This window comes from Oncorhynchus nerka, linkage group LG2, assembly GCF_034236695.1.
Source record: "Oncorhynchus nerka isolate Pitt River linkage group LG2, Oner_Uvic_2.0, whole genome shotgun sequence".
Taxonomy (NCBI): domain Eukaryota; kingdom Metazoa; phylum Chordata; class Actinopteri; order Salmoniformes; family Salmonidae; genus Oncorhynchus; species Oncorhynchus nerka.
This window is the reverse complement of record NC_088397.1, coordinates 29,757,046-29,770,179: the sequence shown is the minus strand read 5'-3', so window position 1 is coordinate 29,770,179 and position 13,134 is coordinate 29,757,046. Positions and strand designations below refer to the sequence as shown.

The 13,134-nt window shown below is 47.9% G+C and overlaps 1 protein-coding gene across 1 annotated transcript in view; it reads left to right on the top strand.

The window, feature by feature from the left end:
• Positions 1-13,134, top strand: part of LOC115129860 (low-density lipoprotein receptor-related protein 1B-like) — a 206,029-nt gene that overhangs the window by 151,058 nt on the left and 41,837 nt on the right. The window contains 7 exon segments of the mRNA XM_065025737.1: positions 913-1,022; positions 1,722-1,854; positions 6,821-7,066; positions 7,403-7,543; positions 10,994-11,131; positions 11,564-11,683; positions 11,967-12,208. Coding sequence (XP_064881809.1) covers positions 913-1,022; positions 1,722-1,854; positions 6,821-7,066; positions 7,403-7,543; positions 10,994-11,131; positions 11,564-11,683; positions 11,967-12,208 — 1,130 coding nt within the window.

Below are 13,134 nucleotides of genomic sequence, written 5' to 3'. Positions count from 1 at the left end.
CTGTTTCTCTCTCTCTCTGTTTCTCTCTCTCTGTTTCTCTCTCTCTGTCTCTCTGTTTCTCTCTCTCTCTCTCTCTCTCTCTGTTTCTCTCTCTGTGTCTCTCTCTCTTTCTCTCTCTGTGTCTCTCTCTCTTTCTCTCTCTGTGTCTCTCTCTCTCTCTCTTTCTCTCTCTGTGTCTCTGTCTCGCTCTCTCTCTTTCTCTCTCTGTGTCTCTGTCTCTCTCTCTCTCTTTCTCTCTCTGTGTCTCTGTCTCTCTCTCTCTGTTTCTCTCTCTTTCTCTCTCTCTTTCTCTCTCTGTGTCTCTGTCTCTCTATCTCTGTTTCTCTCTCTCTTTCTCTTTCTTTCTCTTTCTCTTTCTCTCTCTTTCTCTCTCTCTCCCTCTCTCATAATAACTTGTTTTTAATATTTTAGCTGAGTACTTTCTTTATATATTCATATGGAGAGTACCTGTGGACAGCTGTGGCTGCACTTGCACTGTAAATCCCCCCAATTGGAAGGGCCACACCGTGACATGCATGAAAAAGCTTTTCCCCCCTCTCTCCCAGTGAATCCAAATGGGAGTGAGACTGAATTGCTCTGATGGGTCCAAAGTGCTCCAAAACACGCTAGGAATAGCACTCAGAATGGACCCTCTGAAGCAGCTCTGTTTCTGGATCTGCAGCCATTGTGTTGCACTTGTATACCAGGTGGTGTCGTGGCCAGTCGAGAAGTATTTTCAGCCCCCGGTTTAATCGGGATGGTCTATGTCGTCAGCTCCTTTTTGTCTAGAGTGGTCCTGCGTGGATCAGTCGGTAAGAGCGTGGCGCTAGCAACGTCAAGGTCGTGGGTTCAATAACTACACATCATACAAATGTGTGCACTCACTGTCCTGTCAAGTCATTTGGAATAAAAGTGCTATGTTATCTGTTTCAGCGGTCCTTCCGTCCTGCGCCCTGAGTGAGTATGAGTGTGTCGGGGGAGGCTGTGTGTCGGCCCGCCTGAGGTGTGACGGCCAGCGAGACTGCCCCGATGGATCTGATGAGGTGAGTGCTCTCTGATGAAGCCCTGATTGCAGTCCCCGATAGTAGCCGCTGAGCCTCATCTGTGCGATGATCCAGGATACCTTTCATGTCTGTTGTCCTTTAATGTATGGCATTTGTTCATAAGGTCATCGACATGTGGGAATGTGTACTAATTATCTTGGCCCATATTTTCATGGGAAATCCCCCTGAAATGTTGTTGTATGAATGCCAGCACGACTCATCTGTGTAAAATGTAAAGATTGCTCTTGGCAATCAATATCCTTATCTCTCAAGTTACCTGGATACAAGTAGTGTGGTAATGTTTGCCTGTTCCCTCCAAACATCAGGGTCCCGTAGGATCTCGGTGTAATTAAAACCATGCTTAGTTCAGAGTCACCTCCGTACAGTGGAAGCTTACCTCTCCTTTAATAAGGTCTTTCTCCACAGCCAACAGAGTCCCCTGGAGAGAGCGACGTCATCCTAGACTCATGCATTATATATTAAAGCAATCTCACCAAAGGCCAAGTATTTTGCGCCAGGGGGCATGTTGATTAATTCAACCTATAACTCACAGTTTATAACACATCCCTCTGTCATGTTTTGTAAAAAAAAATATATAATTCACATTTCATCTGAAAATGACAATGGACAAAATCTTCTTCTCTTGTTTCTTCTTCTGCTTCGCGTACATCATTGTGTGTGTGTGTGTTGTGCCGACAGGTAGACTGTGTGAGGGAGTGCAGGGAGGATGAGTTCCTGTGTCTGAACAGAGCTCACTGCATCCCCAGCCGCTGGCATTGTGATGCCCTGCCTGACTGTGTGGATCACAGTGATGAGCATAACTGTGTCCAGGGTGAGCCTAGAACACACACACACACACACACACACACACACACACACACATACACCCAATGTTCTTTACAACATGTGTGTTGTATTATTCACCCAGTCAGTATTATGTAAAAAAATATATGTGTCCATTGCTGTCTCTCTTCAGTCAGGGTGCGAGGACATGTTGATGGGTACAGTGGTGGAACAAGTACCCAATTGTCATACAGTACTGTACTTGAGTAAAAGATACCGTAATAGAAAATGACTCAAGTAAAAGTGAGTCACCCAATAAAATGTTAATTGAGTCAAATTTGGTTTTAAATATACTTAAGTGTCAAAATAAATGTAATTGCTCAAATATACGTAAGTATCAAAAGTAAAAGTATAAATCATTTCAGATACTTTATATTAAGCAAACCAGACAGCACTCATTTATTTTTTATTTTTTTAAACGTACGGATAGCCAGGGGCACACTCCAACACTCAGACATCATTTACCAGCAAAGCACTTGTGTTTAGTGAATCTGCCAGTTCAGAGGTAATAGGGATGACCAGGGATGTTTTTTCATTTTATTTATTTTTTCTTGATATGTGCATGAATTTTCCATTTTCCTGTTCTGCTAAGCATTCAACATTAGTACTTTTGGGTGTCAGAGAAAATGTATGGTGTAAAAAGTACATTATTTTCTTTAAGAATGTAGTGGAGTAAAAGTACATGATGTCTAAAATATAAAAAGTTAAGTACAGATACCCCCAAAAACGACTTAAGAAAAAATAATGTATAGTACTACTTAAGTACTTTACAACACTGGATGGGAGAGGTGAGTAGAAAGTGGGTTGCAGTATTAATCAATATAAAGAGAAACAGCTGTTCCCTCATCTTCTCAGAAAAGCATTCAAGTTCAACCTGTTGTGGCTTCATTTACATTTACATTTAAGTAATTTAGCAGACGCTCTTATCCAGAGCGACTTACAAATTGGTGCATTCACCTTATGACATCCAGTGGAAGAGCCACTTTACAATAGTGCATCTAAATCTTTTAAGGGGGGTGAGAAGGATTACTTTATCCTATCCTAGGTATTCCTTAAAGAGGTGGGGTTTCAGGTGTCTCCGGAAGGTGGTGATTGACTCCGCTGTCCTGGCGTCGTGAGGGAGTTTGTTCCACCATTGGGGGGCCAGAGCAGCGAACAGTTTTGACTGGGCTGAGCGGGAACTGTACTTCCTCAGTGGTAGGGAGGCGAGCAGGCCAGAGGTGGATGAACGCAGTGCCCTTGTTTGGGTGTAGGGCCTGATCAGAGCCTGGAGGTACTGAGGTGCCGTTCCCCTCACAGCTCCGTAGGCAAGCACCATGGTCTTGTAGCGGATGCGAGCTTCAACTGGAAGCCAGTGGAGAGAGCGGAGGAGCGGGGTGACGTGAGAGAACTTGGGAAGGTTGAACACCAGACGGGCTGCGGCGTTCTGGATGAGTTGTAGGGGTTTAATGGCACAGGCAGGGAGCCCAGCCAACAGCGAGTTGCAGTAATCCAGACGGGAGATGACAAGTGCCTGGATTAGGACCTGCGCCGCTTCCTGTGTGAGGCAGGGTCGTACTCTGCGGATGTTGTAGAGCATGAACCTACAAGAACGGGCCACCGCCTTGATGTTAGTTGAGAACGACAGGGTGTTGTCCAGGATCACGCCAAGGTTCTTAGCGCTCTGGGAGGAGGACACAATGGAGTTGTCAACCGTGATGGCGAGATCATGGAACGGGCAGTCCTTCCCGGGAGGAAGAGCAGCTCCGCCTTGCCGAGGTTCAGCTTGAGGTGGTGATCCGTCATCCACACTGATATGTCTGCCAGACATGCAGAGATGCGATTCGCCACCTGGTCATCAGAAGGGGAAAGGAGAAGATTAATTGTGTGTCGTCTGCATAGCAATGATAGGAGAGACCATGTGAGGTTATGACAGATCCAAGTGACTTGGTGTATAGCGAGAATAGGAGAGGGCCTAGAACAGAGCCCTGGGGGACACCAGTGGTGAGAGCGCGTGGTGAGGAGACAGATTCTCGCCACGCCACCTGGTAGGAGCGACCTGTCAGGTAGGACGCAATCCAAGCGTGGGCCGCGCCGGAGATGCCCAACTCGGAGAGGGTGGAGAGGAGGATCTGATGGTTCACAGTATCGAAGGCAGCCGATAGGTCTAGAAGGATGAGAGCAGAGGAGAGAGAGTTAACTTTAGCAGTGCGGAGCGCCTCCGTGATACAGAGAAGAGCAGTCTCAGTTGAATGACTAGTCTTGAAACCTGACTGATTTGGATCAAGAAGGTCATTCTGAGAGAGATAGCGGGTGAGCTGGCCAAGGACGGCACGTTCAAGAGTTTTGGAGAGAAAAGAAAGAAGGGATACTGGTCTGTAGTTGTTGACATCGGAGAGATCGAGTGTAGGTTTTTTCAGAAGGGGTGCAACTCTCGCTCTCTTGAAGACGGAAGGGACGTAGCCAGCGGTCAGGGATGAGTTGATGAGCGAGGTGAGGTAAGGGAGAAGGTCTCCTGAAATGGTCTGGAGAAGAGAGGAGGGGATAGGGTCAAGCGGGCAGGTTGTTGGGTGGCCGGCCGTCACAAGACGCGAGATTTCATCTGGAGAGAGAGGGGAGAAAGAGGTCAGAGCACAGGGTAGGGCAGTGTGAGCAGAACCAGCGGTGTCGTTTGACTTAGCAAACGAGGATCGGATGTCGTCGACCTTCTTTTCAAAATGGTTGACGAAGTCATCTGCAGAGAGGGAGGAGGGGGGAGGGGGAGGAGGATTCAGGAGGGAGGAGAAGGTGGCAAAGAGCTTCCTAGGGTTAGAGGCAGATGCTTGGAATTTAGAGTGGTAGAAAGTGGCTTTAGCAGCAGAGACAGAAGAGGAAAATGTAGAGAGGAGGGAGTGAAAGGATGCCAGGTCCGCAGGGAGGCGAGTTTTCCTCCATTTCCGCTCGGCTGCCCGGAGCCCTGTTCTGTGAGCTCGCAATGAGTCGTCGAGCCACGGAGCGGGAGGGGAGGACCGAGCCGGCCTGGAGGATAGGGGACATAGAGAGTCAAAGGATGCAGAAAGGGAGGAGAGGAGGGTTGAGGAGGCAGAATCAGGAGATAGGTTGGAGAATGTTTGAGCAGAGGGAAGAGATGATAGGATGGAAGAGGAGAGAGTAGCGGGGGAGAGAGAGCGAAGGTTGGGACGGCGTGATACCATCCGAGTAGGGGAAGTGTTGGATGAGAGCGAGAGGGAAAAGGATACAAGGTAGTGGTCGGAGACTTGGAGGGGAGTTGCAATGAGGTTAGTGGAAGAACAGCATCTAGTAAAGATGAGGTCGAGCGTATTGCCTGCCTTGTGAGTAGGGGGGGAAGGTGAGAGGGTGAGGTCAAAAGAGGAGAGGAGTGGAAAGAAGGAGGCAGAGAGGAATGAGTCAAAGGTAGACGTGGGGAGGTTAAAGTCGCCCAGAACTGTGAGAGGTGAGCCGTCCTCAGGAAAGGAGCTTATCAAGGCATCAAGCTCATTGATGAACTCTCCGAGGGAACCTGGAGGGCGATAAATGATAAGGATGTTCTACATTGTAGAATAGTAGTGAAGACATCAACACTATGAAATAACACACATGGAATCATGCGGTTACAAAAAAAGTGTTAAACGAATCAAAATATATTTTATATTTGAGATTCTTCAAAGTAAGCCCCCCTTTGCCTTGATGACAGCTCAGCACACTCTTGGCAACCGTCTTCATGAGGTAGTCACCTGGAATGCATTTCAATTAACAGGTGTGCCTTGTTAAAAGTTCATTTTTGGAAGTGCTATGAATGAACTGGCTGTCATGAGGACCGCCACAGGAAAGGAAGACCCAGAGGTACCTCTGCTGCAGAGGATAAATTAATTAGAGTTAACTGCACCTCAGATTGCAGCCCAAATAAATGCTTCACAGAGTTCAAGTAACAGACACACCTCAACATCAACTGTTCAGAGGAGACTACGTGAATCAGGCCTTCATGGTCGAATTGCTGCAAAGAAACCACCACTGAAGGACACCAATAATAAGAAGAGACTTGCTTGGGCCAAGAAACACAAGCAATGGACATTAGACCGGTGGAAATCTGTCCTTTAGTCTGATGAGTCCAAATTTGAGATGTTTGGTTCCAACCACTGTGTCTTTGTGAGACGCAGAGTAGAATGATCTCCACATGTGTAGTTCCCACTGTCACGCATGGAGGAGGAGGTGTGATGCTGTGAGTGTGCTTTGCTGGTGACACTGTCTGTGATGTATTTAGAATTCAAGGCAGACTTAACCAGCATGGCTACCACAGCATTCTGCAGCAATACGCCACCCCATCTGGTTTGCGCTTAGTGGGACTATCATTTGTTTTTCAACAGCACAATGACCCAAAACACACCTCCAGGCCGTGTAAGGGCTATTTGACCAAAAAGAAGAGTGATGGAGAGCTGTATCAGATGACCTGGCCTCCAAAATCACCTGATCTCAACCCAATTGAGATGGTTTGGGATGAGTTGGACCGCAGAGTGAAGGAAAAGCAGCCAACAAGTGCTCAGCAGATGTGGGAACTCCTTCAAGACTGTTGGAAAAAACACTCCAGGTGAAGCTGGTTGAGAGAATTTCAAGAATGTGCAAAGCGGTCATCAAGGCAAAGGGTGGCTTTTTTGAAGAATATCAAATATATTTTGATTTGTTTAACACTTTATTTTGGTCACTACATGATTCTATATGTCTTATTTCATAGTTTTGATGTCTTTACTATTATTCTACCATGTAAAAAATGAAGACGAATCCTGAAATGAGTAGGTGTGTCCAAACTTTTGACTGGTACTATTCTTTTTAATTGACAGTTCATATTTAGGTGACCAATCATATTTTGGGGACAAATCATATTTAGTTCAAAAATCATATTTTTGTTGTAAAACTATTTTGGTGAAAAATCAGATTTAGGTGAAGAAAAATGGTTTCCTACTGTATTGTTTCTCTTGCAGCAGCCCACTCTTGCCTTGCGGATGAGTTTATCTGTACCAACACACTGTGTAAGCTTTACATCTGGGTGTGTGATGGAGAGGATGACTGTGGAGATAACTCTGATGAAGACTCTGACATGTGTGCTAAACTGCCGTGTCCACCGAGCAGACCCTACCGCTGTCGGAACGACAGGGTGTGTCTGCGCTCGGAGCAGGTGTGCAACGGAATCGACGACTGTGGGGACAACTCCGATGAAGACGATTGTGGTGAGTCCAATCATGTCTGCTAACTTTTGAACTTAATCATTCAGATGATCACAAATTACCCAGAATCACAAAGCTCCTCGGTTTTGTCTACGTGTTTTATTTCACCTTTATTTTAGCAGGGAGTCCCATTAAGACCAATATCTATTTTACAGGGGAATCCTGTACACACACACACACACACACACACACACACACATCCATCATTGTTGGTGTAAAAAATGAAAGCTGGAGATAGCAATAGCCTCGCTATGGTGTTGAAACGTGCCTGTTCTATCTTTGGCCCCATGGCTGTTACATTCTCCTTCTCCCCCTGGCTTGTCCTGTATCCTGGATCAGAAGATGTGATGCGGACCCCAAGGCCCTGTGGTAAGGTGGAGTTCACCTGCAGTAACCATCGCTGCGTCGCGCAGGAGCTGCAGTGTGACCTGTTCGATGACTGTGGAGACGGGGGCTCGGATGAACTCCACTGTAAAGGTGGTACGTGGCTTCTAAAGTCTCTCGCTCTCTCTCTCCCTCTCTCTCTGTCTCTGTGGAGACGGGGGCTCGGATGAACTCCACTGTAAAGGTGGTACGTGGCTTCTAAAGTCTCTCGCTCTCTCTCTCCCTCTCTCTCTGTCTCTGTGGAGACGGGGGCTCGGATGAACTCCACTGTAAAGGTGGTATGTGGCTTCTAAAGTCTCTCGCTCTCTCTCTCTCTCTCTCTCTCTCTGTCTCTGTGGAGACGGGGGCTCGGATGAACTCCTCTGTAAAGGTGGTACGTGGCTTCTAAAGTCTCTCGCTCTCTCTCTCCCTCTCTCTCTGTCTCTGTGGAGACGGGGGCTCGGATGAACTCCACTGTAAAGGTGGTACGTGGCTTCTAAAGTCTCTCGCTCTTCCATGTTGACCTTTGTATGTCTCACTCTGTCTTTGTCTCTCTCTTTATCGCGCTCGCTCTCTCTCACGCTCTCGCGCTCTCTCTCGCAGGCTCTCTCTCTCTCTCGCACATGTTCTCTCTCGCTCTCTCTCGCTCTCTCTCGCGCGCTCTCTTTCGCTCTCTCTCTCGCTCTTTCGCTCTCCCTCCTGCTTGCTCGCTCGCTCTCTCTCCTGCTTGCTCGCTCGCTCTCTCTCCTGCTTGCTCGCTCGCTCTCTCTCCCGCTCGCTCGCTCTCTCTCCTGCTCGCTCGCTCTCTCGCTCTCTTGCACTCTCGCACTCGCTCTCTCACTCGCTCTCTCGCGCTTTCTCCCTCGCTCTCTCGCACGCTCACTCTCTCGCACTCTCTCCCTCAATCTCTCCCTCACTCTCTCCCTCGCTCTCCCCTCGCTCTCTCCCTCGCTCTCTCCCTCGCTCTCTCTCTCGCTCTCTCGCACGCTCACTCTCTCGCGCTTTCTCCCTCGCTCTCTCGCACACTCACTCTCTCGCACTCCCTCCCTCACTCTCTCCCTCACTCTCTCGCACGCTCACTCTCTCGCGCTTTCTCCCTCGCTCTCTCGCTCTCTCGCACGCTCTCTCTCTCGCACGCTCTCTCTCTCGCACGTTCACTCTCTCGCACGCTCACTCTCGCGCACTCTCTCCCTCACTCTCTCGCACGCTCACTCTCTCGCACGCTCACTCTCGCTCTCTCGCACGCTCACTCTCTCGCGCTTTCTCCCTCGCTCTCTCGCACGCTCACTCTCTCGCACTCTCTCCCTCAATCTCTCCCTCGCTCTCTCCCTCGCTCTCTCTCTCGCTCTCTCTCTCGCACGTTCACTCTCTCGCACGCTCACTCTCGCGCTTTCTCCCTTGCTCTCTCGCACACTCACTCTCTCGCACTCTCTCCCTCAATCTCTCCCTCGCTCTCTCCCTCGCTCTCTCCCTCGCTCTCTCTCTCGCTCTCTCTCTCGCTCTCTCTCTCGCACGTTCACTCTCTCGCACGCTCACTCTCGCGCTTTCTCCCTCGCTCTCTCGCACACTCACTCTCTCGCACTCTCTCCCTCAATCTCTCCCTCGCTCTCTCCCTCGCTCTCTCCCTCGCTCTCTCTCTCGCTCTCTCTCTCGCACGTTCACTCTCTCGCACGCTCACTCTCGCGCTTTCTCCCTCGCTCTCTCGCACGCTCACTCTCTCGCACTCTCTCCCTCCCTCACTCTCTCCCTCACTCTCTCGCATGCTCACTCGCTCACTCTCTCGTGCTTTCTCCCTCGCTCTCTCGCACTCACTCTCTCGCTCTCTCGCACGCTCTCTCTCTCGCACGTTCACTCTCTTGCACGCTCACTCTCGCGCACTCTCTCCCTCGCTCTCTCGCACGCTCTCTCTCTCGCACGCTCTCTCTCTTGCACGTTCACTCTCTCGCACGCTCACTCTCGCGCACTCTCTCCCTCACTCTCTCGCACGCTCACTCTCTCGCTCTCTCGCACGCTCACTCTCTCGCGCTTTCTCCCTCGCTCTCTCGCACGCTCACTCTCTCGCACTCTCTCCCTCAATCTCTCCCTCACTCTCTCCTTCGCTCTCTCCCTCGCTCTCTCCCTCGCTCTCTCCCTCGCTCTCTCTCTCGCACGTTCACTCTCTCGCACGCTCACTCTCTCGCACTCTCTCCCTCCCTCACTCTCTCCCTCTCTCTCGCACGCTCACTCGCTCACTCTCTCGCGCTTTCTCCCTCGCTCTCTCGCACTCACTCTCTCGCACGCTCTCTCTCTCGCAGGTTCACTCTCTCGCACGCTCACTCTCGCGCACACTCACCCTCACTCTCTCGCACGCTCACTCTCTCGCTCTCTCGCACGCTCACTCTCTCGCGCTTTCTCCCTCGCTCTCTCGCACGCTCACTCTCTCGCACTCTCTCCCTCAATCTCTTCCTCACTCTCTCCCTCGCTCTCTCCCTCGCTCTCTCCCTCGCTCTCTCGCACGTTCACTCTCTCGCACGCTCACTCTCTCGCTTTCTCCCTCGCTCTCTCACACGCTCACTCTCTCGCACTCTCTCCCTCCCTCACTCTCTCCCTCACTCTCTCGCACGCTCACTCGCTCACTCTCTGGCGCTTTCTCCCTCGCTCTCTCGCACTCACTCTCTCGCTCTCTCGCACGCTCTCTCTCTCGCACGTTCACTCTCGCACGCTCACTCTCTCGCGCACTCTCTCCCTCACTCTCTCCCTCACTCTCTCGCACGCTCACTCTCTCGCGCTCTCTCACGCTCACTCTCTCGCGCTTTCTCCCTCGCTCTCTCGAACGCTCACTCTCTCGCACTCTCAATCTCTCCCTCGCTCTCTCCCTCGCTCTCTCCCTCGCTCTCTCTCTCCCTCGCTTTCTGTATCTGTCTCTGTCTCTCCCCCTCTGTATATATCTGTCTCTCTCTCTATGTCTGTCTGTCTGTCTGTCTCTCTCTCTGTCTCAGTTCAGTTCAGGTTCAGTCTCAGTACTCCCAATAAATATTGTATAAGTAAGGAAGGAAGGAAGGAAGGCAGGATAAGTCCCACATAATCTTCCAAATAAATGCTCTCTCCTGGATCGAACATTCGGAACTAAAAACATAACTGAAATGCATAAAATCATGCATTTTGGGCACTGTCAGCTCTAACAACATCTGTGCACTCAGGGCATGTTTATTCCCAGCACGTAGAGTACTCTATTTACAAAAGCTGAATGAGAGAGAAAAGTGGTGTACTGACTGTGGTAATGGATGTTTTTATTATTCAAATCACCATGTTACACTTTCAGTTTATTAATCAATGCACACTCTTAGACAGAAAAATATATGAAAGGGTCCCCATAGGAGAACCCTTTGAATAACCCTTATTGGTTCCAGATAGAACCCTTTTGGGTTCCATGTAGAAACCAAAAACGGTTTTACCTGGAACCAATAAAGGTTCTTCTATGGGGACAGCCGAAGAACCCTTTTGGAACCCTTTTTTCTAAGAGTGCACAAACAGCATCCAACTTAGACCATATGTGATGCGTTATTGTGATGTCCATATGTTATACAGTGGTTTCCAAGGAAGGGCTATGTGGAGAGAGAGTGGGTCTATGTGGAGATGACGCATTCTGCAATGATACAGGAACCGATTCCCTCTGTCAGTGCAAGGCCGGCTTTCAGAGGAGCCAGACGACGAGGCAGTGTGAAGGTACAGCACAGTGGTGGCGCCGCTTTTTTATCTTCTCCGTCTCGTGGTTTTTATTTTGCATTCATTTGCCGCTAAGAGTTTGAACTGTTAAGTTGCCATTCAAATAGAGAGCAGGCGGCAAGAAGGCCCCACTTTACGGTACATGCGCCATCGCGTCAAGTCTGTCGTTATAACGGGAGAAAAGCTCTGATAGCTCCTGACCACTGGACAATGGCAATGTGGAACGTATCTACTCTGCCTGTTCTTTCTTTTTGATAAATGTGTTGGGCTGGTTTTAGATATGAACTGTCAAAGAGAGAATTCGTACTACTCCTAAGAGGTTATCTCTTTTATATTCAAAGACAGAGCTCAGACAGTGATGTGACGGAACCTCTTTTAATCATTTACGGCTTTATGGGAATTATAACCCTTTATTCTTTGTCTATTTCTCAGAGATCAATGAATGCCTTCAGTTTGGCATGTGTTCTCACTACTGCGCCAATACCAAAGGATCCTTCAAATGCACATGTGACCGTAACTTTAAAGAAATCGATGGTGAATGTATAACCAAAGGTAAGAGCTTACCATTACTATTTTGATTACACATTACAGTACATAATCAAGCGCATGACAATTTGATATTCACACATCACATCAAAATGTAGACTTAATTAGGCTTGAACAATTATGCATCACAATTATTCTGATTGCTACGATCGGTTTTGGTTGTAATATGCTAGTTGTGTAGAAGCTACGTGGAATATGCTTATTGTATTGTAACCTGGAAGGTACACTCTTTTCATTTCTATTATTTCCTTTGTGTTTTTTCTTCTACCTTAATGAACTCGACGGGCAGGACCAGAGGATCAAGTGCTCTACGTTGCTAATGACACTGAAATCCGAAGTTTTGTCTATCCGTTTAAGCAGAGCCACGGACAGAAGCTGCATGCTCGCATCGAGGACAATGCTAAAATCATTGGGATGGACGCTCTCTTTCACCGACACAAGTTTGTCTGGGCCACACAGTTTAACCCTGGTGGAATGTTTTACAAAGACATTGTAGACAGAAGTCTCACCAAGTCAAATAGCGGAATCATAGTAAGTAAAGGGTTTGACTGGGCTAGAGGTGGAGGGTTATTACTTATTATAAACTGGGTGGTTCAAGTCCTGAATGTTGATTGGCTGAAAGCCGAGATATATTAGACTGTATACACTCTAAACATGTTCCCGGCAATTCAAATAGTGGAATCATAGTAAGTAAAAGGTTTGAGTGGGCTAGAGGTGTTTGGGTTATTACTTAATGTAATAATTGTTATTACTGTATCTGAATGTTGTGTATTTTATCTGTTAAATCACACTCTAAATATGCTCCCAACAATTTGGCTGTAACCGTTAAATTGTTGGGAGCATCATTTAGTGTGCGGCTTTCTTTATTATTTATACAGTTTCCCCTCGGTCAGCACCTCTATAAACATTTTGGGGGTTGGAATTAACATATTAATCTGTTACATGTTGGGATTAGTTACTTGGAAAGGTAATATATTACTTTGTGTGGAAAGTAATGCATCATATTACTCATTATAGTACTTTGTGATACTTTCACGAAAAGAAATCCCCAAAATCTCGCAGTTTGTTTGACAGTCGGAAGGAGCAAGGCGAGCCGTTCACGTTCTATCAAAGATAGGCTACTTACTAACTCAGGTTTGATCACTAATTTCTCCAGTTGTTTTGTTTTTCTTGCATGCCCTAGACAATTACGGTTTCAAGATACAATACATACTAATATGTCCAGGAGGAAAACAAACAAACAAGATGTAAAAAACCCAGAACAAAAACATACAAATGAAAAAGAACAAAACCGATTCAAGACAAATATGTTTCAGTGGTTCCAAATTCAATCAGTCTATTCAAATGTTATTCTCAAAGGCTACCAACCCAGAGCCACCTAGGAAAACAAATGGTTTAAAAAGACAGAAGGACAATTCTCCCATCCGCAAGACCAAACATTGTTGTTAAATTAGCTC